Genomic DNA, 26,614 nt, shown 5'->3' with positions numbered 1-26,614 from the left:
ATGGTTTTAGGCCTGCCCCGCCTGACTGGTGGTGCTCAGAAAGGTGGCGTCTTGCTAACGCTAGCAAGCCGGTTGAAGCGGGATGAAGGTCTCAGAGGATCCCGAAGTCAGCCTCCACAGCTGACTCCACGTGGAGTGTTTCCATGAGAGGCAAGCTGCCTGCTGGGGAGGCTGCAGAACTTGAGGCTAGTTCACCTTGTAAATGGACAGCACACGTTCCTGATGCAAACAGGATTCATTGCTCTCAGTTGACTGTGAGCCCAGATGAGGGTTACTGCGGGGGGTGGGGGGTGGGGGGTGGGGGTTCAGTTTGACACTGAAGCTCCTGATGCCTACAACATGGTGCCTCCCAAAGTGAAAGGCTTGACAAAATCTGGCCCTCCAACATCACAGAAAACAGGAGAAATACATCTCAGTTTACCTACCAGAGATCACTCAATTGATGGCCCTGGCTGGGCTCCCACTAGGACACTGACGGATGTTGTTTGGGGATTAAACTGATCTTTAGAATTTTGACCCTGAAAAACATCATTTTCGAGACAAGGAGGACTTCTAGGACAAAGTGGAGGAATACATCAACGCTATGCCAGATGACAGAAGGAGAGACTGCAGGTTTGAGTCTTGGTCACAGTTGTCTCTAATGGGAAACAGCTCAAGGTGGCCCTGCTCTCCACCGTCATACTCCGTGTCAGTGCCTTGGGGCTGTCTCAGCCCTGTGCGACCATGCTGTCCCGAAGGAGACCCTCCTGACCACCTGTAGTAGGTGACAAACAACACAGAACATCAAGAGAGTGTGACTGGGCGTCGAAAGGGTTGCCTGCTTCTCCCAATGCGTGCGTTCGCTGGAGCTTGCCTGCTTCTCCCAATGCGTTCGCTGGAGCTTGCCTGCTTCTCCTAATGCATTCGCTGGAGCTCCTGTCTAGGCCGTCTGCTGGGATTCCTCCGCAGCTGCAATCAGCTCCCCACCTAGGACAGTGCTCGCTTCCCTTCCCCCAACGATCAGTGTCCTGCACAAGTGATGCCATGACGTTTTCCGTGTGACTGGCAGATTGGTAGTAAGAAACCCACTGTTAACTGTGCTCGGATGCACGTCATTTAGCTTCTTCCGTGAGTGCTGGCCCTGCCTGGATGTGAGGCTTCCCGGAATGCGCAGTCATTCACTCTGGATCTTACTGAAACTCGTATTTTATTTAATGTAAGTATATTTTGGAACAGATTTGTAATTTGTACAATTTGATGCTTTAATTATTTTTTTCTATTCTCAAAAAAAAAAATTGATTCATGTGTGTGAATGTTTTGCCTGCATGTATATGTGTGCACCTCTTGTGTGCGTGGCGCCTGAGGAATCCAGAAGAGGGTGTCAGATCTCCTGAAACAGGAGTTACAGGCAGCTGTGGGCTGTCAAGTGGGTATTGAAAAGCAAACCAAGATCATCTGTGGAAGCAGTAAATGCTGCGGACTGTGGACCCACCTCCCCTGCGACTAGCATAAATCTGTAAATGTGGAGGAAGTCAGGGCCCGTATGATGGCTCAGTGGCGAGAGTCACCAAGCCTGACAACTGAGGTGTGTTTTCAGGACCCACGCGGTGGAAGGGAAGAACTGACTCTTGTAAGCTGTCTCCTGACCTCCACATGCCCAACACAGCCTGACTGAAACATCGTTGGGCAAGTAAGGACGTTAGTTTGTGAAACAGAAAAGATCATGTTCCTGAAGTTAACGTCTAGCGGATCCATTTCGTACCAACTCCCTGCGATTCTAGCCAGGCTTCATTTTCTTCATACCCAGTTCATTAGAAAAACAATCCCTTCTTTCCAGTAGTTTAGGATGGTTTCACTGGGCTGACCTCCCGTGGGATCGTCCCTAATGATAGTCTCGGGCTGTGTAGATGACCTAATAAAAACAGAGCAGCGGAGATGAGCTTGAACGACACTGAAAGAAGGATAGCTTTCCCAAGCAAATGGGGTGTGGCTGTCCGAGCAACACGAGTGCTGACAACCAACATCCACTCACACAATCAACGTGACTGCTTCCATTTTTTCCTCTTGTGGTTTTTATCTCCACTTGATAGGTTTTGAAAGGGTAGCTGGATATTCTAGGCTGACCTAAAGATTCCGATCATAATCATGTTGAGGTAGAACAAGGTCTGAAGCCCAGCTGTGTTTAAACCTAGCGCCTCTAAGGCTGTCTGCCAGTGTGGGTCGAAATCCAGCTGTGACATCACAGGGCTACCCTGAGGCAGGGTGTAGAGTTGGAAACCAATCACCCCACAGGCTTCTGTGAGGGTAAAAAGCTTGACTCTCCAGGACGGAACTGAGTGTTATGCCAACGAGAGCTGCCACTGACGGCAGCCATGGCAGGACAGAACTGATTGTAACTAGTGGAGGGCCAGAGCTGATGGCTCCTGCCGTGCTCTGGTGGTAGCCAGGGACTAGAGAAAAGGAAAGGAGGAGAAAAAGACCATGCAAGCAAAAGAAGCACACTCACACATATGTGCATCCATCACACTAGATGGATGAATCGAGACAAACTCCAACGAACAAGTTCCAACAAGCTTCAACAGCTTCACACATAACACACACATAAGCACACATGTGCACGTTGCGTGTGTGGAGCAATACTTCAAAGAGTAAGCTCCAATCACTTTACACACACACACACATATATATATACACACATACACACACACACACACATATACACATCTGGTGGACGGAGCAAACACCACGGGCTCCAACCTCTACACATACATAAATATGTGTGTATATATATACATATACATACCTGTGCATACCTATACACATATACACATTTTGTTGATGGAGTAAAGCTCCAACAGCTCCAACGACTTTAGTTTTTCTCCCACAACTTATATATCCCAGCAAAATCTTTCAAGCAGTTCAAAAACCACAATGTGGTTACATTCTATTTTTCTTTAAGGGAACAATTGCAATGAGTATGCATGGAAAAAAAAAAAAACAAAACATGTTCCCCAATACCCTCACATGATCAAATGTTTTGCATATTATGGGTGAAAAACAAATTAGTCCCAAAACCCACATACATCTGTAATGAAGCAACTTGTTATAGATTAATAAAGTTTAGGCAAGCAAAGTAATTTTTTCAGCCAGCTCTTTACTGGCAGGCTGTAACTTGTGGTTACAAAGAAAGAATCACTTATCTTAAAAAGTAATCTTATAAAAAATCTAAAAAGACTCACACTCTAAACCTTTATATAAAAAACAATCAGCCATTTCTACTTTAAATCCTCAAGGTGTGCATCTACTCACTAACAGTTTTATCACATCATACCAGGAAGCTCGGGGGGAAAATGAGTAAAAGATTTAATTATCGCCAGCCCAGCTTCAGTGAGAGAGTCATGCCAGCCAGTGCTAATTGGGAGATTGTTCTTGTTCCTGACCTCAAAAAGGCCCCAGATCAACTATTAAGAGTGTACATTTCGGCTGGGCATGGTGGCGCATGCTTGTAATCCCAGTACTCTGGGGGGCAGAGGCAGGTGCATCTCTGGGACTTCGAAGCCAGCCTGGTCTACAAAGCAAGTCCAGAACAGCCAGGGCTACACAGAGAAACTCTGTCTCAAAAACCAAAAAAACCAACCAACCAACCAACCAACCAAACAAACAAACAAAGTGTACTTTTCTGAACTTTAAATTGTTCCTCAAGATTTTCTGCATCAGCGCCACTGACAAAAACATCTCAACCTAACTTTCTAAAACTGTCTAAGTCAAATCAAAATCACTAATTCATCTAAACAATATTTTGTGAAAGATCATCTTCATAATGATCCATAGGAAAATTGCCCAAGTGAGTGGGCTGTCACCCAAGAAACAATCATACCAGACAGTGTGAGGGGTTCCCCCTGCCCACCCAAACTGTGCCACATATTTGAGGAATGACACACATGAGAACCACAGCAGCAGCAAGAAGCAATCTGGAGAAGATGCCCCTGGGGCTGTGCTGAGCAAAACAATGAGCCATCTCCAGAAAGCCCCCTTCTGACTGCAGCTCCTTCGGCATGGGCCCACCAAGGGTAAGTTTGGGTCTTTGATTGGAAGTGCTGTACATTCCCTAAATACTCATATCCTGTGCCCCAAAATGATGTGTGCTGATATCTATACATCTGTGTGCGTGTGTGTGGGGGGGTGTTTCTTTTGCAAGGCAAATACTGTAACACTGAGCTACATCCCCTGCCCCTAGGACTTTTCTGCATTAAAGTAGACATTCCAACACTCATAAGATGGAGACAGGAAGTTCAGAGTTTGTTCAAGGCCAACATCCACTACATAGCTGAGATGACCGAACAAAGATATATACAGGAAGTGGGATCTTCAGGACTTGGTTTGATTAGACACAGGGGAAAGGAAGCCTTAAGAAGACTATGTTGAGGGGCTAGGGAGATGGCTTCCTACAGTTCTCTACACACAAGCGTGGGGATCTGAGTTCAGACTCCAGTGCCCACATTAAAGCAGTAAAAGCTGGGCCTAGTATTATGCTCTGTAAACCCAGTTTTGGGGGTGAGACGGAGACAGGAGGATCCTTGAAGCTCACTGGCCAGCCAGCCTAGCCCATTGGTGAGCTCCAGGTTCAAAAGTGAAGGCAAAGAGTGACAGAGGACATCTGAGTTCAGTCTCTGGCCTGCTCTGAGCTCACGTTTAGACAGTCATACTAACCTGTGCACATAACACACACAAGGTTAAGACGACAGTTCCGGTTTGTTTCTTGAAGATCGCACTAGCACTGACCCCTAATGAGGAAAGATGAGTCACTGGAGTGAGAATTTTGGGGTCTTTAACAGCACAGTCAGGTCAGAAATGTTTTCGTTCTAATCCTTGTTGCTTGGAAATATCCTGATGAAGATCAAACTTGCCCCAAGGAACTCGACAGCCCTAGTCAGCAGGAAGTAGTCTAACGATATCCACGGTCCCTTCCCCTCTATCCTTTCTCTCCCACCTCTTGTTGGGGGGTTGGGAGGGATATGGGTGGCATACAGAGGTAGGAAAAAGAACCCATAAAGTGACCAAAAACCCCAGCTACAAGCCAGGAGGGCGGAAGGGTGTTTTGGAACACATGGCTCTTTAAAGAGTTCCTATTTATTTACTTATCTGTAGACATGCTCAGGCTCACCTCAAACTCAATGTGTAATTGATAATGACCTTGAACTATTGTCTTCCTGCCTCCACATCCACAGTGCCGGGATTTCAGGAATGAGTCATCTCGCTGCACACGCATTCTAGCCGCTCTGTCTCCAGCAAATCCAGCGCTTCCTCACACAAACATACTGATTTTTTTTAGTTCAAAATTGATATATTAGACTTTTCTTTTTCTCTTCTTGAGACAGGGTTGCTCTGTGTAGCCTTGGCTGTCCTGGAACTCCGTTTTTGTACACCAGGCTGGCTTTGAACTCATAGAGACCCTTCTGACTCTACCTCCTGAGTGCTGGAATTAAAGGCATGTGCCACTACTGCCTGACTTAGATTTTCTTAATTGTGCTAATTTTTTTTTTTAAAGATGACACTGTACATATTGAATTTAGGAGATTTAAAATTTTTGTTTACATCTATTTATGTGAGCATGTACACACACATACATGCCACAGCACATATGTGGAGCTCATAGAACAACTTGAGGCAGTAGGTTTTATCCTTCTACCATGTGGGCCCTGGGGATTGAATTCATGTTGTCAGGTTTGGCAACAAGTGCCTTTATCTACTGAGCTATCTTGCCAGCCTTGCATTACTTTAAAAACAACAAAAAACAAACAAACAAAATTCAAAATTCAAAATCTCTGATTAGTGAGGGTTAATTTTATCTCAGCAAAGAAAATTAAGCATAGACATAGTATTCTAGAATGTCTAATAATTAAAGACTATCTAGACGTTAATAATCCAGGTCCTTCCTTCCTTCCTTCCTTCCTTCCTTCCTTCCTTCCTTCCTTCCTTCCTTCCCTCCCTCCCTCCCTCCCTCCCTCCCTCCCTTCTTTCTTTCTTCCTTCCTTCCTTTCTTTCTTTCTCCCTTTCTCTCTCTCTCTCTTTCTTTCTTTTTCTCTCTCCCTTCTCTCCCATTTCTCTTTTTTGAGCCAGGGTCTTATATAGCCCAGTCTTGCCTAGAACTTGCCATGTAGCCAAGGCACCTCCCAAGTCTTGGGATGTAAATGTTGCCTTTATTTCCTCAGATGAGGCGATGAAATTAGAGCCATACTCAAGCTTTACGAATACATGGCTTGGGCTGAGCTCAGAGCATTTCTATCTAACTATCCCTAGACCTAGGCCTGCAAGCTTCTAGCCTCCATGCAATCTAGTCTTCTGTAAGCCTGGATCTTGAAGGTTTCAGCTTCCAGCCTCCATCTGCTATCCTAGGCCTAGAATGTTTTCAGCCCCCAAGGCTTACTGAACAAGTAAGACCAAGCTCACCCTTTCCAGTGCTCTCTGAACTCTGGCTGGCTGGTTCAACTCTGCTGCTCTGGCTCAAAGCTGCTCTCCAAGCTGACTGAATCAAACTGCTTCTCAACAAGCTGCTCTGCTTGGAAAAACTGCCTTTGAACTTCATGAACTGAGCAGCTGTGACTGCAGAAACTGAACCAAACTGGACAGAACGACACAAACTGAACAGAACTCAACTGTATTCAATTGAACTGTTCTGAACTCAACTGTGCTCCGGACCTCTACTATTTGGGAGTATTTCCCACCATTTTTTTTTCTAATTATTTTACAAATATAGTTTCTCTCAAAATTTGATAATGTACACACTTTCATTTTGTATCCATTTTATTTTATTTTTTTGGCAGTGCTAGGGACTGAGCCATGTATTCATTTTTTTCCATCTAATATTGCCAAGTATAAAAGAAATGTCTTAGAGGCCAGCAGGATATCTCAAAAGGTAAGCCAAGTGGATAAACCACGTTTGATGAACTGAATTTAATCCCTGGAATTCACATGGTGGGTGGAGAGAACCGACTCCCATAAGTTGTGCTCTGACCTACACACGCACACACAGAAATAACAGTGAAATAAACAAAAGTCTTCAAAGCTGCGTGTGATATCGTATACTTGTAAACTACAGCACTGAGGAGGCTGAGGCAGGTGGATTGAGAGTTCAAGGTTAGCCTGGGCTATTTAGTGAAACCTTTCCTCAAAAACAAGACCCCCAAACTATGCAGGCAATTGCCAGTGCTGTTGGTTTCTCATGAGGAGAAGATGGTAAGGGCCTATTGCTGAAGACAGCTACATACTTTTGAAGCAAATATCTGATGGGAGTCATTCATAACTGTGAGTTTCTCTTCTTTTTTGTTTTCCAAGGCAGGGTTTCTCTGTGTAGCCCAGGCTATCCTGGAAATCTACAGGCTGGCTTCTGCCTTCTGAGCATTGGCATAAAAGGTGTGTGCCACCACAGCCTGGCTAATGTAGATTTTTTTCAGTGTTATAGTCAGGTCCAAAAGAAACTCCATTTCTCTCAAATTCCAAAAGGCAGAAGGGATAAAAGGCTGCCTGTGGTACCTATTAGCATACCAAAGAGCACAATGACCTCCCGGCTTCCCCAGTACCGAAAGGACCTGCTAACAGTTTAAAGTCCTCCTCCTGGATCTCCCCCCACTTTCCCTACCTTCAGCCCCCTCCAGCTCACAGGCGCTCTCACTGCAGCTATACTCATTCTTCTTTAACCCTGCTCTTTCTCAATATCGCTCTCTGCCCTCAGCACTTTCCCCTCTCTCTTTCTCTGTGTTCCTCCACCTCTCTCTGCTCTGTACCTGCTTCTCTCCTAGCCAGGCACAGTCTGATGTCCATGTTCAGTCAGTCCGTTATTTTCTCCCTCTGCTCTGCACGCTTCCAGATGCCTCTGGGTATTCTCTCATCTCTACAAGAAGAGCCTTGCCTTTAACCATAAGCAGTGTTCATGTCACCAGTTTATATAGTCATAGATAAATGGTTGTTATAAATATAGTTACAAAGACTTTTTTTCTCATTTCTGACACGCTTAAAAAAAAGTTCTAAAGTTTTGAATCAGATTACATAAACATTTTTCTGTATCTTGTATTTTTTTCAGAAGCCTCCTGTCAGTTACTGTTTCTTAATAGGCTGTGGGAGATCATGCTGCCATGCTCATGTTATGTAATGCTGGTGAATTACTATTTGAAGATAAACGTTACTGATAAAAGAATGCATCACTGAGTGAAGGAAGCTAGACAAGAGTATTCTGTAGATTTTATGTGAAACTCTAATAGAAGGGAGCCAGAGAGATGGCTCAGTGGTTAAGGCAACATGTGTTCTTGCAGAGGCCCCAAGTGTGATTCCCAGCACCTAGGCTGGGAGGCTCACACCGCCTGTAAGTACAGCTTCCAGGTCTCTGACATCTCTGGCCACAGAGAGCACCTGCACTAATGTGTGAGCACACACACACACACTCACAATTTAAAATAAAAACAAATAGCTCGGTGGTTAAGAGCACCAGCTGCTCTTTCAAAGGACCTGGGTTCAGAACAACATGGCAGCTCAGAGCTGTCCGTAACTCCAGTTCCTGGGGATGTGGCTTCATCACACACATGTGCAGCAAAACAGCAAAACAAACAGATATGCTGGGCGGATGGTGCACACCTTTAACCCCAGCACTTGGGAGGCACAGGCAGGGGGATCTCTGTGAGTTTGAAGCCAGCCTGGTCTATAGAGTGAGGGACAGCCAGGACTACACAGAGAAACCATGTCTCAAAAAACCCAAACCAAAAAACAAATAACAACAAATCTCTTAAAATCTCTCTAAAACAAACAAACAAACAAACAAACAAACTGCTCCAAGAAATACGAATTCAGAGTGATGGAAGCAGATCAGGTGCTTGGGCACTGGGGATGGGCCATGAGAAAGAAACTGACAATGAAGCAGAAGGTGAAAAATTCTGTGATTATTATTTATGTTTTTCATTTTTTTCTCTTTTTTGTTTTGTTTTTGAGATATGGTCTCATGTAGCTGAGCCTGGCCTTGAATTTTGTTTCACCTCTCAAATGCTGGCACGATGGGAGGGCACTACCGCATCTAATTAATTGTTTTACCTGGCCCTGACAAATCTTTCTTTGGATTTATGTGAGTACTTCACATGCTACAACAGCCTTTCTTTAAAGTCATCCAGATATCTTAATTTTTCTCTCAATACATGGTGGCACTTCTTTACTTGTGCAAGGCATTTTATTTACTTACGTGTATTTTTTGGTGCTGGGGATCACCAGCAAGCTTCCAGCCCTAGCCCTGCGCATGGCAGTTTAAAGGAAAAGGATATATCGCACTCCTACGCAGCTCTAAAGTACAGTACACTTTTAATCATGATTTTGCAAAACACAGGAAGAATCCAAAATAGAAAGTGAGTATCCCGCTAAACACAGGAAGACTCCCCCTTAGGCCTCGGAGCTGGCATGGAGCGGGCTTTGCACATCTGCTCTGAGATTTAAGTTCCTAGCAGGGAGTCAAGGAGTGGAGGTGAAAGACCTTCCCAATAAGAACTCTAGGAAGTGCTGTTTACACCGAGCCCACGGTGGACGACACCCTCCTTAGCTTCCCCGCCCCTCTACCTCGGCGCCCGCCCGGGAAACCAAGAGGCGAGAGCCGCAGGAATGAGCTCACGCTGGCATGACGTCACGAGCCCTTGACGTCAGAAGGCGGTTGCCACGGGGACCGTTCGCCACCGACGGCAGAGTCGTGAAACTCCATCCCCACACGGCCCGGCTTCGGCCTCCGCGGGGTTGAAGCTGCCGGAGGAGCTTCAACCTTCAGGGGGCCTGAGGGAGAGGGGGGTGGCGCGGCGGCGGAGCGCTCCATCCCCGCGGCGGCGGGGCCGGGCGCGCGGCCTGGGCGGCGGCGGCGGCCGCTCCGCGTCTGCTGGTCGCGGCGGCGCGCCGGCCGGGGCCGCCATATTGGAGCCGGGGCGGCAGGCTGGGCGCAGCGGCGGCGCGAGGCGGGCCTGGCAGCGGGGCCCCGGCGGCGGGGAGCGCATGAGCCGCCGCGGCTAGCCTCCTCCCCGCCCACCGCCTGCGCTGGGCCGTCGGCCCCCGGCCGGGAGGGGCCGCGGCGGCCGCACCATGTTCTCTAAGAAGCCGCACGGGGACGTGAAGAAGTCCACGCAGAAGGTGCTGGACACCAAGAAGGACGCGCTCACCCGCCTCAAGCACCTGCGCATCGTCATCGGTGAGGAGAGCGGCGGCCCGGCCCGTCGCCCCGCCAGCCCGGGGGTTCGCCCTCGCGGACCTGCCTGGCGCGGTGGGCAGCGAGGGCCCGCGGCGCCGGTGCCCACGCGCGGGAGGGCGGGCGGCGAGGGGAGGGGACAGCTTGGCAGTTGGCATAAACCGGGCAGCACCAACAGAGAGACCCACGTTTTGAGTTCGTTGTCTGAATTCTTAAACCAAACGAAAACAAAAACAAAACAAACCCAGCGTCGGGCTGGAAACTTAAGTCCTTGATGAGACTTGAGGGACACTCGGGTGTTGTGGGTAATGGTGTGTAGAGGGTGTGTGTACCACAGGACGGACTGCCGCCATCCCCACCCTAGTGGAAAGAGAAGCACAGTGCTCGCCGGGCCAGTATGACCCGTCGTCTGTCAAGTTTGGTTTTTTGTGTTTGGCAGGTGAGGGCCGGGAGGAAGCAGTTGCACACCTCTTTGGGAAGTGGGTGGTTCCCCGAGCTGGTGGGGAAGAGCCCCGCCCTTCACCCTCTTCTTCATCTGCTGTGCTTTAGAAGGAGAACTGTAGAGAACACGTTTCTTGAGAACTCCACAGAGCTCAGTTTTCATGAGAATTTTGTTACTCCTCAGCCGTCTTCAACTTCAGTTTTTCTAAAGACCGAACCGGGCTGAGTTTGGATACTTGGTCGTATATATCGTTGATAAGGGCCGAACTGTGTACCTGTGGAACTTTTGCTCCTGTACTTAAAAAATTTTTCTTTCTTTCTTTTTTTTTTTTTTGATGAAGAAATTTGAGATGAAAAATAAAAGTCGGCTAGGGTTCATGTAGAGAATAATAGCATAACTGAGGTTTGAGCCCAGATGTCTGGATTCCAATTCACAGTTGATCGTCTCAAGGCCGTTTTGCCAGTGACTGCCTATTTTGGAAAGTGACTTACATGTTTAGTGGTGTGGCCTCTGTTTCAGGGACGTATTTCTGTACTGTGTTGTGACCAGTGCCACTGATAATACCCTCCGTTTGTGCGATGCTGTACTGTCTCCAAAGGTGTCACACACGAATTTATAATTCATCTTTGCAATGTGTCTAGAAAAAGAGATACTATTGCTATTTTATTTTTTGTACAAATGAGAAAGTTGAAGGCTAGTCGTGGTTTTACTAAGCTGATGGGGTTCTAAATTAAACCCAGGTTTTGTGTCTCTAATTTGTTTTCAACCTTCCTACATGTATGACAGCTAATCTTCATCACAAGTACTTACTCCTGTGGCATAATGAGAAATCGGTTAAATCCAGTTTATGTAAACCATTTATATAAGTTTTTAGCATTTTATTTTCATTCTGACGTGTCTGAAAAGACGTGGCAGAGACAAAGTAATCGTGAATGTAGATGTATTACAAAACGATGACCATTTGAAACTGGACACTCAGTGGAACCTGACTCTCGCATGAGACAAGCGGCAGCCTGAAGTAAATGCAGAACTGTGAAGCTGAGTTACAACAGGGTGTTGGGATTTCCTAAATTAACTGCGTGGTTGGTTAAGGAGTGGTTTCTTTATATTTCTTTGTTATAGAGGTTTTTGTGGTTTGTGTGTGTGTGTCAGTGTGTGTGTGTTTCCTAACTCGGAAACACGAGCTGTGTTACTATCACACATGCTGGATATTTTGTAGGGCCTAGCTTCCTCAGTTTGAAAGTAGAATGCTTAAAAAAGCTAACAAACCCTTTTTTGCTTTATCAATTTAAGGACTCTTTAAAAATGAAAATCACTAGGGAAGACGTCTTTCAGGACTTTGAAATGTTGAACATTCTTGCAGACCTGTGCCCCATGAGAAGCCCATGCTGAGGTAGTTGTAGAACCATGGTGCCTAAACAGACACATTTTGCCGACAACAGGCAGTTGATCATATCTGGAAACACTTTTTCTGTGGGAGTTGTTATAGTATGCTAGATGCTGCTAAATGAACAGAAAAATCTGTCAGTACAATATTCAAGTCCTAAGTGTCAGAATACTGGGTTCTGAGACCTTGTCATAATGCATACTAATAGATGAAGCCACAGATGCTAAGCTTGGTTGTCAGTTCTCTCTGCCTCAGGGCTAGCAATTGATCAGGAGCTCAAGTGTGTGAGCAGGCACTTTGCTGCTCAGCAACATTTCACCTTAATATTTAATCGTTACAGTTATTTTGTTTAAAAGAAGATTAATATGATTTTTAAGAAAATGAGTGGGAGAAATAGACAAGGTTGCCAATTGGCGTACTATTTTGTATTTGGAAGAGCTATTTATGTTTTTTGGACATAAGGGTTTTAAATAAACACAGTGAAGAAACTACTTAGTCTGCTAATTACATAGAAGCATACAAAAGCACTGTTTACTGGAGGTATTTATAGGAGAATATAGTACATCCAGGTAATAAAACATGAGCTCCCCTTAGAAAAAGTATTTCCTGACATGATATGTCTTCTGTTGGCATCACCTGCTTTAGTGGGTCCTCTGTGTAGCCCACTCACAGGGCAGAGATCGATAAGAATGGTCACCAGTTGAAAGTCTTAAGATGTCTTCTTCAGAACTTTTCATTAAAAACTATAGTTTATTTTTACATATATGGATGTTCCGCCTGCATGGATGTCCATGCACTACATGTGTGCTTTGATGCCAGAGGAAGCCAGAAGAGGGTGTTTGATCCTCTGGAACTGGAATCACAGATAGTTGTAAGCTAACATGAGTGCTGGGACTTGAACCTCTAGGTCCTTTGGAAAAGCAGCCAGTGTTCTTAAGCACTGAGTTACCTCTCCAGCCTGCCTTTCATTTTGTTTTTAAAGTCCTTATGCTATTAAAAAGCAAGCAAAGTGTGTGTGGGGGGGGGGGGGCGGGGGGGATATTTTCTTCTAAAAAAAAAAAGATTATGTTAAAAACACAAAAGTTAAATATCCGGTGGTAATCTTTCTCTTGGCATGTGTTTCAACTGTAGTGAGAATTCCAGTTAAATTTATAGAATTTAGCCAGCTGTAGTGCTGCCCTTCCATGCTAAGGCAGCAGGATTACAAGTTAAGACACTCTGGGCTACAGGTATATAGGAAGTACCAGGTTAGTCAGACCCTGATTCAAAAAATAAAAATTAGACTCTCCTTTGATGGATTTAGATTTCAAATCTGCTGGCTTAGCAATATCATATATTTGATTTGTAGGAACTGAAAGGGTTAATAATAATGAGAATGATAGTAAGGTTAATACATGTAAAGTGAGTAGAATAGTTCTTGGCATGTTATGCATATTCTGGAAATGTTAGTTTGCTTGTACTTAAAAGTGTCAAGTTGGAAGTTTAGTTATCTGAATTTAAAAACACAACTGCTTATTTAGCTAAGAATAGATTATTGCTAGATTATTCTAACAGCTTCATTAATGTATAGTTGTCATCCAATAAAATTGCACATATTAAATTTTTTTTTAGTAGTTTTAACGTTGCGGTACCTCATGAAGTCAACATTAGACTTAACCAAACAAGATAAATACAGCTAGGGCCTGGGCATGTAGCTCAGTAATAAAGCATGCACTGTTTCGCAGGCCCGGAAGTTATCCTCTCCACAGCACAGGTAACTGAAAAAGGGCTGGGGCTGTAGCTCTGTGGTAGAGTGCTAGCCTAGCATACTTGAGGTCCTGGGTTCAGTCCTGAATACTGCCGGCAAAACTAAGCAACAAAACCTATAGCCAGATACATAAGATAATGAATGTGTTCTTTTTGTTGTTGTTTTGTTTGTTTTGGTTTTTCGAGACAGGGTTTCTCAGTGTAGCCTTGGTTGTCATGGACTCACTTTGTAGACCAGGCTGGCCTCAAACTCACAGATACCTATCTTCCAGCCTCTGCCTCCCATGTGCTGGGATTCTAGGCGTGTGCCACCATACCCAGCTATGAATATGTTTTTAACCTCCTGAGGTTCTTTTTGCTCCCCTTATTCCTTTCCTTTCTCCTCAGCTCAAGCCTTTCTGTCCATCCCTGAACAAGTTCCAATCTGCTCTTCAAATCTGCATTTTGTAGAGTTATATCAATGAGATCACATAGTTTATAACTGAAATTTTACTATATAGTGTTTTCAGTTTTCTTTTACTCAGCCTCATTATTTTAAAGTCCATCTATGTTGCCGTCTGGTGTCAGTGGCTCGTGTTTTTGTTCTTGAGTAGTCTGCTGGGCCACAGTCTTCTCAGCTTAGCTGTTGATTAGCAAGTGGCTTGTTTGGGCTGTCACAAGTGAAGCTGCTGCAGAGTGTGCTCGGATAGACACACTTTTCATTTCGAATGGAAAGGAATGGAGGGATCATGTGGCAGTAGCATATTAACATTAAAGAAATTGCCGAGCCAGGTGCAGGAGCTGGCGCCAGTAATCTGGGCACTTGGCAGTCTGAGGCAGGAAGATTGTTGCAAGTTTGAAGTTAGCTGAAACTCATAATGATTTGCCAAGAACCCCACCCTCCAGCTCTGGCCAGTTGTGGGTTATCATTTTTCATTCTCTTCCTTTTGAAAAATCATTTTTAAAGAGAAAAGTTTTTTTGTTTTTGTTTTTTTTAACTTAAATCCCAGTATTTTCATTGAAGTAGACATTTTTTAGTTTTGCTTTTAAAAACTTTTTTTAAAATTTATTTTTATTTGATTTTATGGATGTTTTGTCTGCATGTATATTTCTGTACCATTACATGCAGTGCCCACACAGACCAGGAGAAGGTGTCAGGTCCCCTGGGACTGGGATTACCAATGTTTGTGAGCTGCCAAGTTGGTGCTCCCAAACCGCCAGTGAGTGCTCTTACTGCAGAGCCAACTCTCCATCCCCCAGCATTCTTAATTTTGATTAAATATTTATGTGTTGGGATGAAGCTCACGCAAGAGTGTTTGCCTACCTTTGGGGTTCATCCCCAGCAGGACCAAAACTTTGGCTTGATTAAAAATGTTAACTTTTTCTTTCATGCTAATTTTTGAAAGGTGTCCTCTAAAATCTTTGCCTAACTCACAGTTACATATTTTCTTTTATGCTTCTAAAATTGATATCGTTTTAGGTTTTCCTTGGGTCCATGATTCATCTTCGATTTACTTTACCTTGTAAATGTGATATAAAGTGTGTTATGGGGTGCTTCCCCATCTTTACACATAGATATCCAGTTGTTTGCAAACTTCTGTTTGTCCTACTTCACAGAACTTCCCTTGTGCTCTTGTTAAAACTTGGTTGTCTAAATATGTGTGGGTCTATTTCCAGGCTCTTGTTTTGTTTCAGAGATTTGTTTTATCTGTGCTGGTGCCAATGCCACAATATTTTGATTATTGTAACTAAAATAAATCCTGAGACTTAGTGTTTTTTTCTCCAACTTTTCTTATTTTCAGAGGTGCTCTTTGTTGTTGCTTGTGCTTTTGAAGGGCCAGAGCATTTGTAGTTCTATGGGAGTTTAAGATTACCTTGTTAAGCCAAGTGCACCATGGTGGCACATGCCTGCAGTCTCATCTCGCGTGAGGCTACTGCTTCAAACCTAGCCTCACAACATAGTGTGAGATCCTCCAAAAAACAGTGGTGCTGGAGGGAAAGCTAGTGGTTAGGTTAAGAGCACTAGCTTTTCTTCTGGAGGACCTTGGATTCCAAGTACCAACATGGTGGCTGACAACCATCTATTACTCTACTTCTAGGAGATCCAATTCTCTCTTATTGACTCTGAAGACACCAGCAAATGGTACACAGACATATGCAGACAAAACACCCATACACATAAAATAACATTTAAAAAGAAAAGTTAGTTTCTCAATTTCTAAATAAAACAGAAACCCGTTGGGATTTTGACTGGGACTGTTTTGAGTCTGGGGAAATTTGGAGATAATTTGAATACTTTGTGTCATGAACCAGTGTATTTCTCTGTTTATTTAGGCCTTCTTTAATTTTCTCAGCAGTGTCCCATTGCTTTCATTGTCTTATGGATTTTGATCATACTTAACCCCTTAATATTTTCTACTTTTGACGCTCTAATAGAATGTTATCTTAGGCAGGCATGGTAGCAGCACATACCTTTGATCCTAGCACTCAGGAGGCAGAGGCAGGCAGATCTGAGTTCCAACCCAGCCACGGATAGAGAGTAAGACTCCTTCTCAAAAAACAAACAAACAAACAAACAAACAACAAAACTACCAAAACAAGCAGAAAAACCTCCTCCAAAATGTTGTCTTGGTATTCATTTCTGGTTGTAGTTTAGGGAAATACTGACTTTAAACATATCTTTATTTTGTGTGTATGAGTGTTTGCCCGCATGCATGTTTGTGTGCCACTTGGATGCTTGGTGCCTGAGGAGGCCAACAAGGACTTTGGATCCCTTAGAACTGAAGTTAGAGATGGTTGTAAGCCATGTTGGTGCTGGAAATCAAACCCAGGTCCTCTAGAAATCAACCAGTATTCTTATTCACCGAGCTATCTCCACCTTGCACCTGCTTCTGCCTTTGATGGATTCCATTGGTTTCCCCACCCCTTCAATGTAGGTGTGTTTTTTAAAATTTATATTTTAATTTTTCATATTAATTACAGTTTCTTCACTTTGTATCCCAGCTGTAGCCCCCTCCCTTATTCCCTCCTAATCCCATCCTCCTCCCTCATCTCCTCCCACATCCCTCTCTAAGTCCACTGATAGGGGAGGCTCTCCTCCCCGGCCATCTGACCCTAGACTACCAGGTCTCATCAGGACTGGCTGCATTGTGTTCCTCTGTGGCCTGGTAAGGATGCTCTCCCCTCAGGGGGAGGTGATCACAGAGCCAGCCACTGAGTTCATGTCAGAGACAGTCCCTGTTCTCCTTACTAGGCAACCCACTTGGATACTGATTGCCACGGGCTACATCTGTGCAAGGATTCTAGGTTATCTCGATGCATGGACCTTGGTTGGAGTACCAGTCTCAGAAAAGACCCCTGTGCCCAGATTTTTTGGTTCTGTTGCTCTCCTTGTGGAGCTCCTGCACCCTCCAGGTCTTTCTACCTCCCCCTTCTTTCACAAGATTCCCTGCACTCTGCCCAAAGTTTGGCTGTGAGTCTCAGCATCCGCTTTGATACCGTACTGGGTAGTCTTTCAGAAGCCCTCTGTGGTAGGCTCCTGTCCTGTTCCCTGTTTTCTCCTTCTTCCAATGTCCATCCAATTTGCCTTTCTGAGTGAGGATTGCTCATTTTACCCAGGATCCTCCTTCTTGCTTAGCTTCTTTAGGTGTACAGATTTTAGTATGTTTATCCTATATTATATGTCTAATATCCATTTATAAGTGAGTATATACCATGTGTGTCTTTCTGCTTCTGGAATACCTCACTCAGGATAATCTTCTTTAGATCCCACCATTTGCCTGAAAATTTCATGATTTTCTTGTTTTTAATTGCTGAGTAGTATTCCATTGTGTAAACGTACTACAATTTCTGTATCCATTTCTCAACTGAGGGACATCTGGGTTGTTTCCAGGTTCTGCCTATTACGAATAAAGCTGCTATAAACATGGTTTATGGCAAATGTCCTTGTTGTGTACTTGAGCATATTTTGGATATATGCCTAGGAGTGGTAGAGCTGCATCTTGAGGAAGCACTATTCCTAATTGTCTAAGAAAGTGCCTTGATTTCCAAAGTGGTTGTACAAGTTTACCAATGTGGGTGTTTTATTCCTTTTTTTTTTCCTTCTTGAACTGGGTAGAAGCTCTGATAGAGGGTTTTGTTTTTTTTTTTTTTTTTATAAGACAGAAGAGAAGAGAGAAAAGTGATGTGAATGTACATCCTTGTTCTCAAGTTTAGGGGGAAAAGCAATTGATTTTTCACCATGTAATATGATACTAATTATAGGATTAATTTTTATTCTTCTATTAAGCATTTCTTTTTTAAAAAAATGTCTATATGTATAATGTATCCATGTGTATATTTGTGTGTGTTTGTGTGACCAGAGGTCCGCGTCAGGTGTCTATCTGTCTTTACCTTATTTTTGTAAGAGTGTCTCTCACTGAACCCAGACCTCACTGATTGCTTAGACTGGTCAGCCAGCAAGCTCTTGGACTGTCCCTTCCCCACCAGTGGTTAGATACAGACGTAAGCCACCACAGCGAGCTCTACATAGGTACCAGGAATTCAAACTCAGTCCTCGTGCTGTGCAGCAGACACTTTGCCAACTGAGCCATCTCCCCAGCCTTGGTTTTGTCTTTTAAAAACATTAGATGCTTTTTATATCAAAGTTAGAAAATTTCTTGTCAGGCCTTCTTTGCTGAGAATCTTTATTAGGAGTCAACTTTGGAGTTTTCTGGTTATTACAGATTCTTCTTCTTTTTTTAAGTGTAGTCATGTGTTGAATCACGTTGATTGTGGAACGGGTTCCCTCCCCTTTTCAAGTTTTTTCTTTTTGGTACTGCAGATAAGAGACCAAGGTATTAAATATGCTTGGGAAGTACTCTATCACTGAGCTACATCCCAGTCCATGATTTATCACCATCATCATTACTGTTTTGTTTTTGTAGATTTAAAAAGAAATACAGTTTTTATTTTTAAGTTATGACTGAATTTTCCCTTTCCTCCCTCCACTCCCTACCTCCTCTATTTCCCCTTCTCTCTCCCTGTCCACTCCTCCTCCTCCAAAAAACTCATTTTTATCTAATTATTTTGTGCATGTGCACTGTGGTACCACCATATGGATTCCAGGGGTCAATTCGGGCTTGGCAGCACGTGCACTGAGCTACAATCCCTTGTTTTGAGACTGGCCCACTGCTAGCTTGGAATTTATAACTCAGGCTGCCCTGGAAGTCATGGTAGGCTGTCCTTTTCGTAGGTGAGCATTGGCAAGTTGTAATTTGTATTCAAGAAATGTCCTCATTTCATTTAAATTGTCAAATTACAGGTGTGAAGTTACTTACATCCTTTTATTAATGCGTTACTACCTGTAGACTCCATAGTGATCCCCTTTCTTTGTGTGTGTCCAGGTGTTGCGTGTGAACATATATGTGCATACGTGCTCTGGAGGCCAGAGGTTGACTGAAGTTTCCTCCTAAGTTGCCACCTACCATGTTTTTTTAGATTGGCTACCCAGCAACACCTGGGGCTCTTTTGTCTTTGTTACTGCCTCTGCCCTGCCTTTGCCCCAGCTTTTTTACATGGGTTCTGGTGGACCCATCCCAAGTCCTCATGCATGATGGCCAGTACTTGATCAGCTGAGCGGTTGCCTCAGTTCTTACCCTTTCATTCTTGATATTAGAATTTCTTTCTTTTCTTGATCACTCACCCAGGTTAGAGGCTACATGATACAATGTTCTAAAATAATGTATTTCGGTTTTTATTGACTTTGCTATAATCTGGTTGATTGACTTCTGACCGATCCGTGTGAGTTTTTCTTTTACTAGTTTATATTAATGTATTCTTTTCCTGTTTCTTTTTAAAGCCTAAATTGAGGCCACTCATTTTAGATTTTCTTCCTTTATGATTTTCTTTTTCCTGTACTTTTTGGTGGTTGTCCTGGGACTTGATCTCCAGGCCTTGCATTTTGCTTCCGAGCTACATGCCCAATTGTGGTTCCAAAACACCTCGTGCTTTCTTTTTGAGTTCTTTTTTAATCCGTGGGTTATCCACAAGTGTGCTGTTTTTCACTTCAGATAGTTTTGGAATTTTCTTGATTTTTTTTTTTCTGTTCCTGGTTTTTAAAAGAAGTATGTTTATTGTGCAGCGTGTGTACATGTCTGTGTGTTTACATAGTGTAACATTCATGTGGCAGTGAGAGGACAGCTTTTGAAAGGCTCTCTCCTTCCGCCATGTGGGTGCTGGGACCTTCACCCCCTCAGCTATCTCAACAGTCCTGATTTATTTATTTCTTTAATTCTGTTACAATCAGAATATTTTATCATTTGAAATTTCTTTGATGGTCTAGAATTTAATTTATTTTGTTCCATGTGTGTTTAAAAAGGTAATATGTATATTATTAGTGGGTTAAATGGTTTAAAAATACATATTGTCAAATTTAATTTTGATTTTATGTGTATGTATGTGTGCCTATATGTATGTATATGCATCATGTTCATGCTTGGTGCCGGTGGAGGCCAGACAAGTATGTTGGATCCACTGGAACTGGAGGTGCAGGCATTGGTGAACTATCGTGTGGGATCTAGGAGGTAAACCAGTGTCCTTTTGAAGAGCAGCCAGTGTTGTTAAACCTTCTCTCCAGTCCCTGACTTTAGGTAGAGTTGTATTTTGGCCTTTTAAGATCTGGTATGGCAGTTAAGATCTGGTATGGCAGTTAGGTTTGTGATTTTTTTTTTTATTTGTCTTTTTTTTCTTTTTCCTTGAGAAAGAGAGTTGCTATGTTGCCCCAACAGGCCTTGAACTTATGGGCATAAGTAATCCTTCTGCTTCAAACCTCAAAAGTAGATGCTATTGCCGATATGTGCCACCATACCTGGTTTGTTAAGTTTCTTTTAAACAAATTGACCCTTTTATCATTATGGAGCAGCCTCTTTATTACTAGTGTCTGTGGAGTAGCCACCAGAGGAGTCTGCTTAGAGCATAGGTTGACCAAAGAAAGTGGCCTGTGACTGGATTGGGTGTCCCGGTCCCAGTGTATTCTCAGGCTTTAAGTATTAAAAAAAAAAGGAAAGTTAATGACAATAGTTAGCCAGAAGCCAAAAAGCAAGGTTAGTACAGTTAGAGACTTTGCCAGAACTATGGACTTTGATGGATTGGGCCTTTGTTTTCTTTTTGGCAGGTGGTATTATTTACTGGTGAGTTTTATGGCCTGAATGGTATTTAAATCATGTCAGTTGTTCTAAGGGTTTGGGGGATCTACTAAGGTCTGGGTCTGGGGCCCTGTTATATTAGTAATAGTTTCCCCCCCTAGAATCTGTAATATTGTTTTTAAATTTTTTTGTGTGTATGATGTGTGTGTGATGTTGCAGTGCTTGTATGGAGGTTGTTTTGTGGAGTTGGTTCTCTTCTTCCACCTTTACATGGGCACTAGAGATACAACACTTGTTACCAGTTTTGGAGAGCAAGCATTTTTACTTTCTGTGACATCGCCTGGCCCCTACTGTGCCATTAATATGGCCTCTTTTGCTTTCATCTGATTTATGTTGCACGGTAAAAATTTCCCCGTCTTTTAAATCTGCTATCTCTCTATATTTAAAATGGATTTCCTATTACTTGGTTGACCCTGCCTTCTTCATTCATTTATTCTGAGTTATATAGGGAGCAGGTGAAGTCCTGAGTTGTTGACATAGGCACAGCCATGTTCAAAGACCCCAATGCCTTAGACCCATTGGCAGTGGCAAAGCCTTCCCTGTTCCCTTGCTTGCAATGTTTCTGATAAGTCTTTTTCATTTTTACGTTATACTGTATGAACGTATTTCTGTCCTGTGGCTGCTTTGAAGACTTTTTCCCTGCATCATGAGTTGTGAGCCAGTAGGCTCTCTTCGTATTTCTTGATGTGGAGTTCATGAAACTTCTTAGATAGCAAGTGGTAGCTGGTGGCAGAGGGCAGCAGCTCCCATCACCACAGACTGAAAGCGGGCTGGGGCTAAGGCGCTGGTGAGGATCTGTTTGCAGAGACTGACCTTCTTCACTTTGCCCTGCCTCCTAAGTGTCAAGAACTGCCCAAAATAGTGCCTTTAGCTGGATGCCAAGCCTTTGGAATGTAAAAGATTCAAGCATCCCTCTGATTAATGTAGTTAATATAACAAGCTGTTTTAAATATAGAAAGCCATCTTTGTACTAGTATTTCATTTATTAAGGATTGTATTATATCCACGTAAGCAATGAATAAGGTGTAGAATAACTCCAGAAAGAAACTGAATAGTCACAGTGTGAAGAAAAGAAACATTATCAGGTTAGAGATGAGCTGATTACAGCTCTAAGTCATTGAATTTGGTTCTTAAATTTCCCGATAGCTCAGTTGAAAAGAGAAAGGTGATGTTACAAGTTTATGGTGTTTTTAGAACAGCAAGAATTCTTTGTTTTTCTTCATTTTTCTGTCCCTGTGTCTTTCACTCACTTGCCTTGGGTTTAAGATGTTCCTGCCTTGCCCTCCCAGGGGCTAGCATTGCGCCGCGACTGGCTTTGAAACGCTTTTCTTATTTAATTTGAAATTTATGTATGTCATGTGTATGCACTCAGATATTGATTATAATAGTACTTTTTGTTGAAATATTCGTTTTATAGAAATAGATCTTGGAGAAACTAGAATAGATGAATTTTAAATTTTTTAAAATTTTTTGTAAGTGAAGACACCTTCCAACAGACATTAATCTTATATGTAATGATAGGTAGAAAAAGATAAATTTATATTTAGTTTGAAATGTATGGGACTTTTTTCCCCCTTGAGACAAAGTCCTGGCCGTAGTCCTGGCTGTCTTGAAACTCCCTGTTTTAACCTCACAGAGATCCTTTTGCCTCTCTTCTGGGATTAAAGGAATGTGCTATCATGCCTGGTCTGTGGGTGACATTTTGACATTGCCTCTTCAACTACATACTGCTTTTTGTATGTGTGCACGAGGGTGGGGTGCACAGATGTGCATATGGAGGTTGGAGATCAGAGATCCATGACTGATATCACAAATTCATTCTCTCTCTCATCAGGGGCTCTCAATTGGCTTTGGAGTTCATTGATTGGCTGGACTAGCTGACCAAAAATCCCTAGGGATGTTTTTGTCTCTGACTTTTCAGCTTTGGAATTATAGATGCACAGTCCCTGGTTTTTTGCATGGGCTTTGGGGATCTAAACTCAGGTAGTCATACTTGTGCACTTTTTCAGCTGAGCCATCTCCCAGTCCCATCCTGTTCACTTGGTCTGTTCTTACTATCATTCGTTTTAAATATTTACTCTTTGGCACTTAATTTGCAACAGTTTACTAGTTGGTTTCTTCCGTTCTGAATTTTCATATGGTGCTGTCGTCGTCTTTCTGTAGTATATATAGTACATTATTATAGGTCACACAGCAACTATTCTCAGATCTTTCATGGACCCTCATTGTCAGGACGATGAAGGTCAAAATTTTTGGCCTGTGTTTAAAATACTGAAATTATTTGATCTTACTGTTCCAACTGAGTGATACAGTTGAACCATAAAAAGCAAAGGAATATTCGGTTAAAACTCATCTGAGTCTCAATTCTCTCCTTGTTGTCAGATTTCTTTGTATTGTATTTTAATGGGTAACATTTTCTCATGGATGAGGAGGCTAGCTAGCACCCTGTGTTTGTCGTCCTACTTTTATGCTTCTTTTACACTTAGGCATTCATTTGAAAATACTCCATGGTTGGGGATACACGCTGCTTGTTCACATTGTTCTTCAAACACTCAGTGCTCTGAGTTCTCCACCTTCTGGTTGTTCATGCATGTGCGCATGTGTGTGTGTGTGTGTGTGTGTGTGTGTGTGTGTGTGTTTGAGAAAGGGTTTCTCTGTGGCTCATGGCTGTCCTGGATCTCACCATGTAGACCAGGCTCACAGGATCCCCTTGCTTTTGCCTCCCGAGTGCCGGGGAGGCACCAAGACCAGTCCATTTCATTTCATTGATTACGTTTTTGCAGACTTTTCTTCTATAGCCAAATAGTCCCCTCAGTGTTAGTGTTTTTCATGTTCTGTTTACAATCTCTTCTGCCTATAATAAATTGCTCTTGGCCTCAAATGCTCATAGATTTACTGTTGATGACTGGCATCCACACTCCAGGTTTTAGCTCTGACCTGTTTTCCAAATCTAAAAGGCAGTCTCTTCACTTGAAAGACCCCCTGTACTTTAAATTCCATCAGGTGTCCTAAGATTTCTCTTCCACATTGCCTTCCCGTTTTACCCCTAGTTACGACTCTGTGGCATGTTACTCTGTAGTAGCAAACCAGAAGTCACTGCACTGTCCCTTGCTAATAATACTTGCTGTACCTGTCTGCCTTCCTATCACTTTTACCACCAGAAAGCTTTAACTTTTGCAACTTTCGGGGGAAGGTACACTCAGCTTCTGACAAGTCTTTCTGGGTATGCTAGCATAGGAGCTGCCATGATGCTTTCATACACTATGCTTATTTAGTTCTCCTGAATTGATTCTTTGGTGACAATATTATTTGCATGCCTAAGGAATGCCTTAAGTCTTTACTGAACATAGAAACACTTGTATATCACTAAATTCAGTGTGGTGGCTTGCTCTATAATAGGTATTCAGTAATACTGTTCAGTTCTTGAGTGGATACGTTAAATATGAAGAGAGCAGTACTGTTTTGTAAATATTCAATTGGCAGTGGTAGAAGAATCATGGAAGTCAGTATTCTGATCAGAAAAAGTTGGGGTTGTTTAAAATACCTGTGTAAAAGATCTTGATTCAGAATCTAAAGTCTGTGTTTTATATTAAAGAAATCTAAAGTCTGTGTTGTATAATGTAGAAAAATAGGCAAATGTGCACACACACCTGCCCTGCAGTTTCACATCCTTCCTCCAAAGGATGACTGTAACATTTCTTACAGAAGGTGCTTGTTGATGAAATGAATGTTTAGATGAAATTGAAGAAGAAAGTATTTTTAAAAATTTGGACGTCAGATATTGAGTGCCAGTATATCATGAGGCCTGAACCCAGGATACCAAGCCCTGGGTTCAGGCCTCAGTGCCAGAAAAACAAACAAAACACCCTAAAATTTGAAAAGTCCAGATAGTAATAATAATTTGCAGATTGATTTTAGAATTTAGCTCTGTGCCTCCATTTGAATATTATATTTCTAAGGATTTATTAGAATTTTTTTGATGGAAAGCATGCTGAGACTTTACACATGTTAACACATGCTGTCCTTCTGAATTGTATGTCCAGTCATTAATAATTACTGAGTAAGTTTTCATGTGACTATAAAGAATTTGTCTGGTAGTCCCATCCATCTATGTTCTTGGTGAGTTTTTAGACTGAATGTTTTTATAGAAAAGCAGCTGACATATATTGATAATAATAGTATTTTTAATTACTTAGTATCTGACAGACTTTAGACTGTGTATTTTACATGTATTACTTAGTTCCTGTAATAGCCTCATGTGGTAGATAATAATCACTGAGGACACTTGAAGACCAAATAGATAGGAAGAGAAAGTCAAGACTATATTCTCATTTCAGTTGATTATTACTTAATACTTTCAATCTTTAGTTTATCTGTCCATGAAATTATTATCACAACACCTCAAACACGGTTAGAGAATGCACAAAAATTACATTTGAACCACAAAGCTTATAGGAGAGTTTAAAGCATTTTTCAAAGTTTAATTGGACCCTTAAGTATGATAAAATTAAATCAGAAAGCTATGCTCATAGCTCAAGTTAGAACACTTAACCTAGAACTTTCAAGAACTGGGTTCTGGCCAAGCAAACACAAGACTAGATGTTACATCCTACTCAGTCAAGTAATAGAATTTGTTTTTAAAGAAGAAATGAGCCCTACATGTCTGGCAAAAATTAGCAATTTAGAAAATGATGAGTTTCTGTTAGAAAACAAAGGTTATAAAGTTGACTATTGGTGTTTTATTTCAGATAATGTAAGGAACCACACAATGGTTACCTTCCCTTCACCCAAACCTAGGATAGAATAGCCAGAGTAAAGTGGCGTGTTTGATTGGAATTTGTTGTTTTTGTCTGAATTCTTTTAAGGTTCCTCCGCATCTATCAAATGTTCTTAGGACTTTCTAGAAGAAACTAGGTTGTTAGTGTAAGCCTTTTAAAAAATAATAAACATGCCATTTCTCTTCAAACAAGTTTAAGAAACATAGCCATCTATACTTCTTTGAAAGTTTAAAAACGATGGACCTACACAGCCATGCTGTGGGCAGTTTAGAGGACTAGAAGTGATGGCATGGCAACGTAGAGTCATATGCCAGATGTGAAACATGCTATGCACATAAAAGGGAAGTATTATCTAAAATATTACCTTCATAGGGATGGGGGCATTTGAGCTATGCCTTGAAAGATAATGAGAATTCAGTATATATACATTAAGGAGCAGCAGTTTGGGTAAAGGTAGTGACACAGACATGAATGCAGCAAAATAGTTGGCCAGTACTCCTTGAAGGTTTAAACAAAGCATCAGGCTTCAGCTTCAGCTTTTCAATTTAATCACAAAGTGAATAGAAGAATTGGTGTAGTGGGTGATACTGTGTAGAGATATTTTGTGAGATTTGTAAAAGGTTTTCATGAAGATTTAAGTGGCGATGATGCTATTTATTTGATGCCATTATTCTTTTTAAAAATCTCCTAGTGTTGTTGGTAAATTTTCATGAGAAATTTTCTGCTCAGCCTATACACTAAAACAGTATCATTGTTTCCATAGTTAATGTTGCTGGAACACCAGTTAGGTCTGTAAACTGGTGCGCGTGTCCTGGTGGCCGCCACAGATCTGCAGCCAGGCAGACGGTAAAGTGGAGTGTGCTCAGAGCTCACCCGACTTGGACAATGCCGTAACATCCAAACGTGCAATTATTGCAC

The 26,614-nt window shown here is 42.5% G+C and overlaps 1 protein-coding gene and 1 pseudogene across 8 annotated transcripts in view; both read left to right on the top strand.

Moving 5' to 3' along the window:
* On the top strand, nt 1–760 carry LOC110559547 (NEDD8-conjugating enzyme UBE2F-like; annotated as a pseudogene).
* A 9,290-nt stretch (nt 761–10,050) lies between these two features.
* Nucleotides 10,051–26,614, top strand: part of Ralgapa1 (Ral GTPase activating protein catalytic subunit alpha 1) — a 245,380-nt gene continuing 228,816 nt past the window's right edge. For all 8 annotated transcript variants that reach the window (XM_060387516.1, XM_060387510.1, XM_060387514.1 and 5 more), the window contains exon 1: nt 10,051–10,183. In XM_060387516.1, coding sequence (XP_060243499.1) covers nt 10,078–10,183 — 106 coding nt within the window. In that variant the 5' untranslated portion in view covers nt 10,051–10,077. The remainder of the gene's footprint in view (nt 10,184–26,614) is intronic.

Source organism: Meriones unguiculatus, chromosome 7 (genome assembly GCF_030254825.1).
Source record: "Meriones unguiculatus strain TT.TT164.6M chromosome 7, Bangor_MerUng_6.1, whole genome shotgun sequence".
NCBI classification, from domain to species: domain Eukaryota; kingdom Metazoa; phylum Chordata; class Mammalia; order Rodentia; family Muridae; genus Meriones; species Meriones unguiculatus.
The sequence above is the reverse complement of the archived record's forward strand: the minus strand, read 5'-3'. Positions and strand labels throughout refer to the sequence as shown.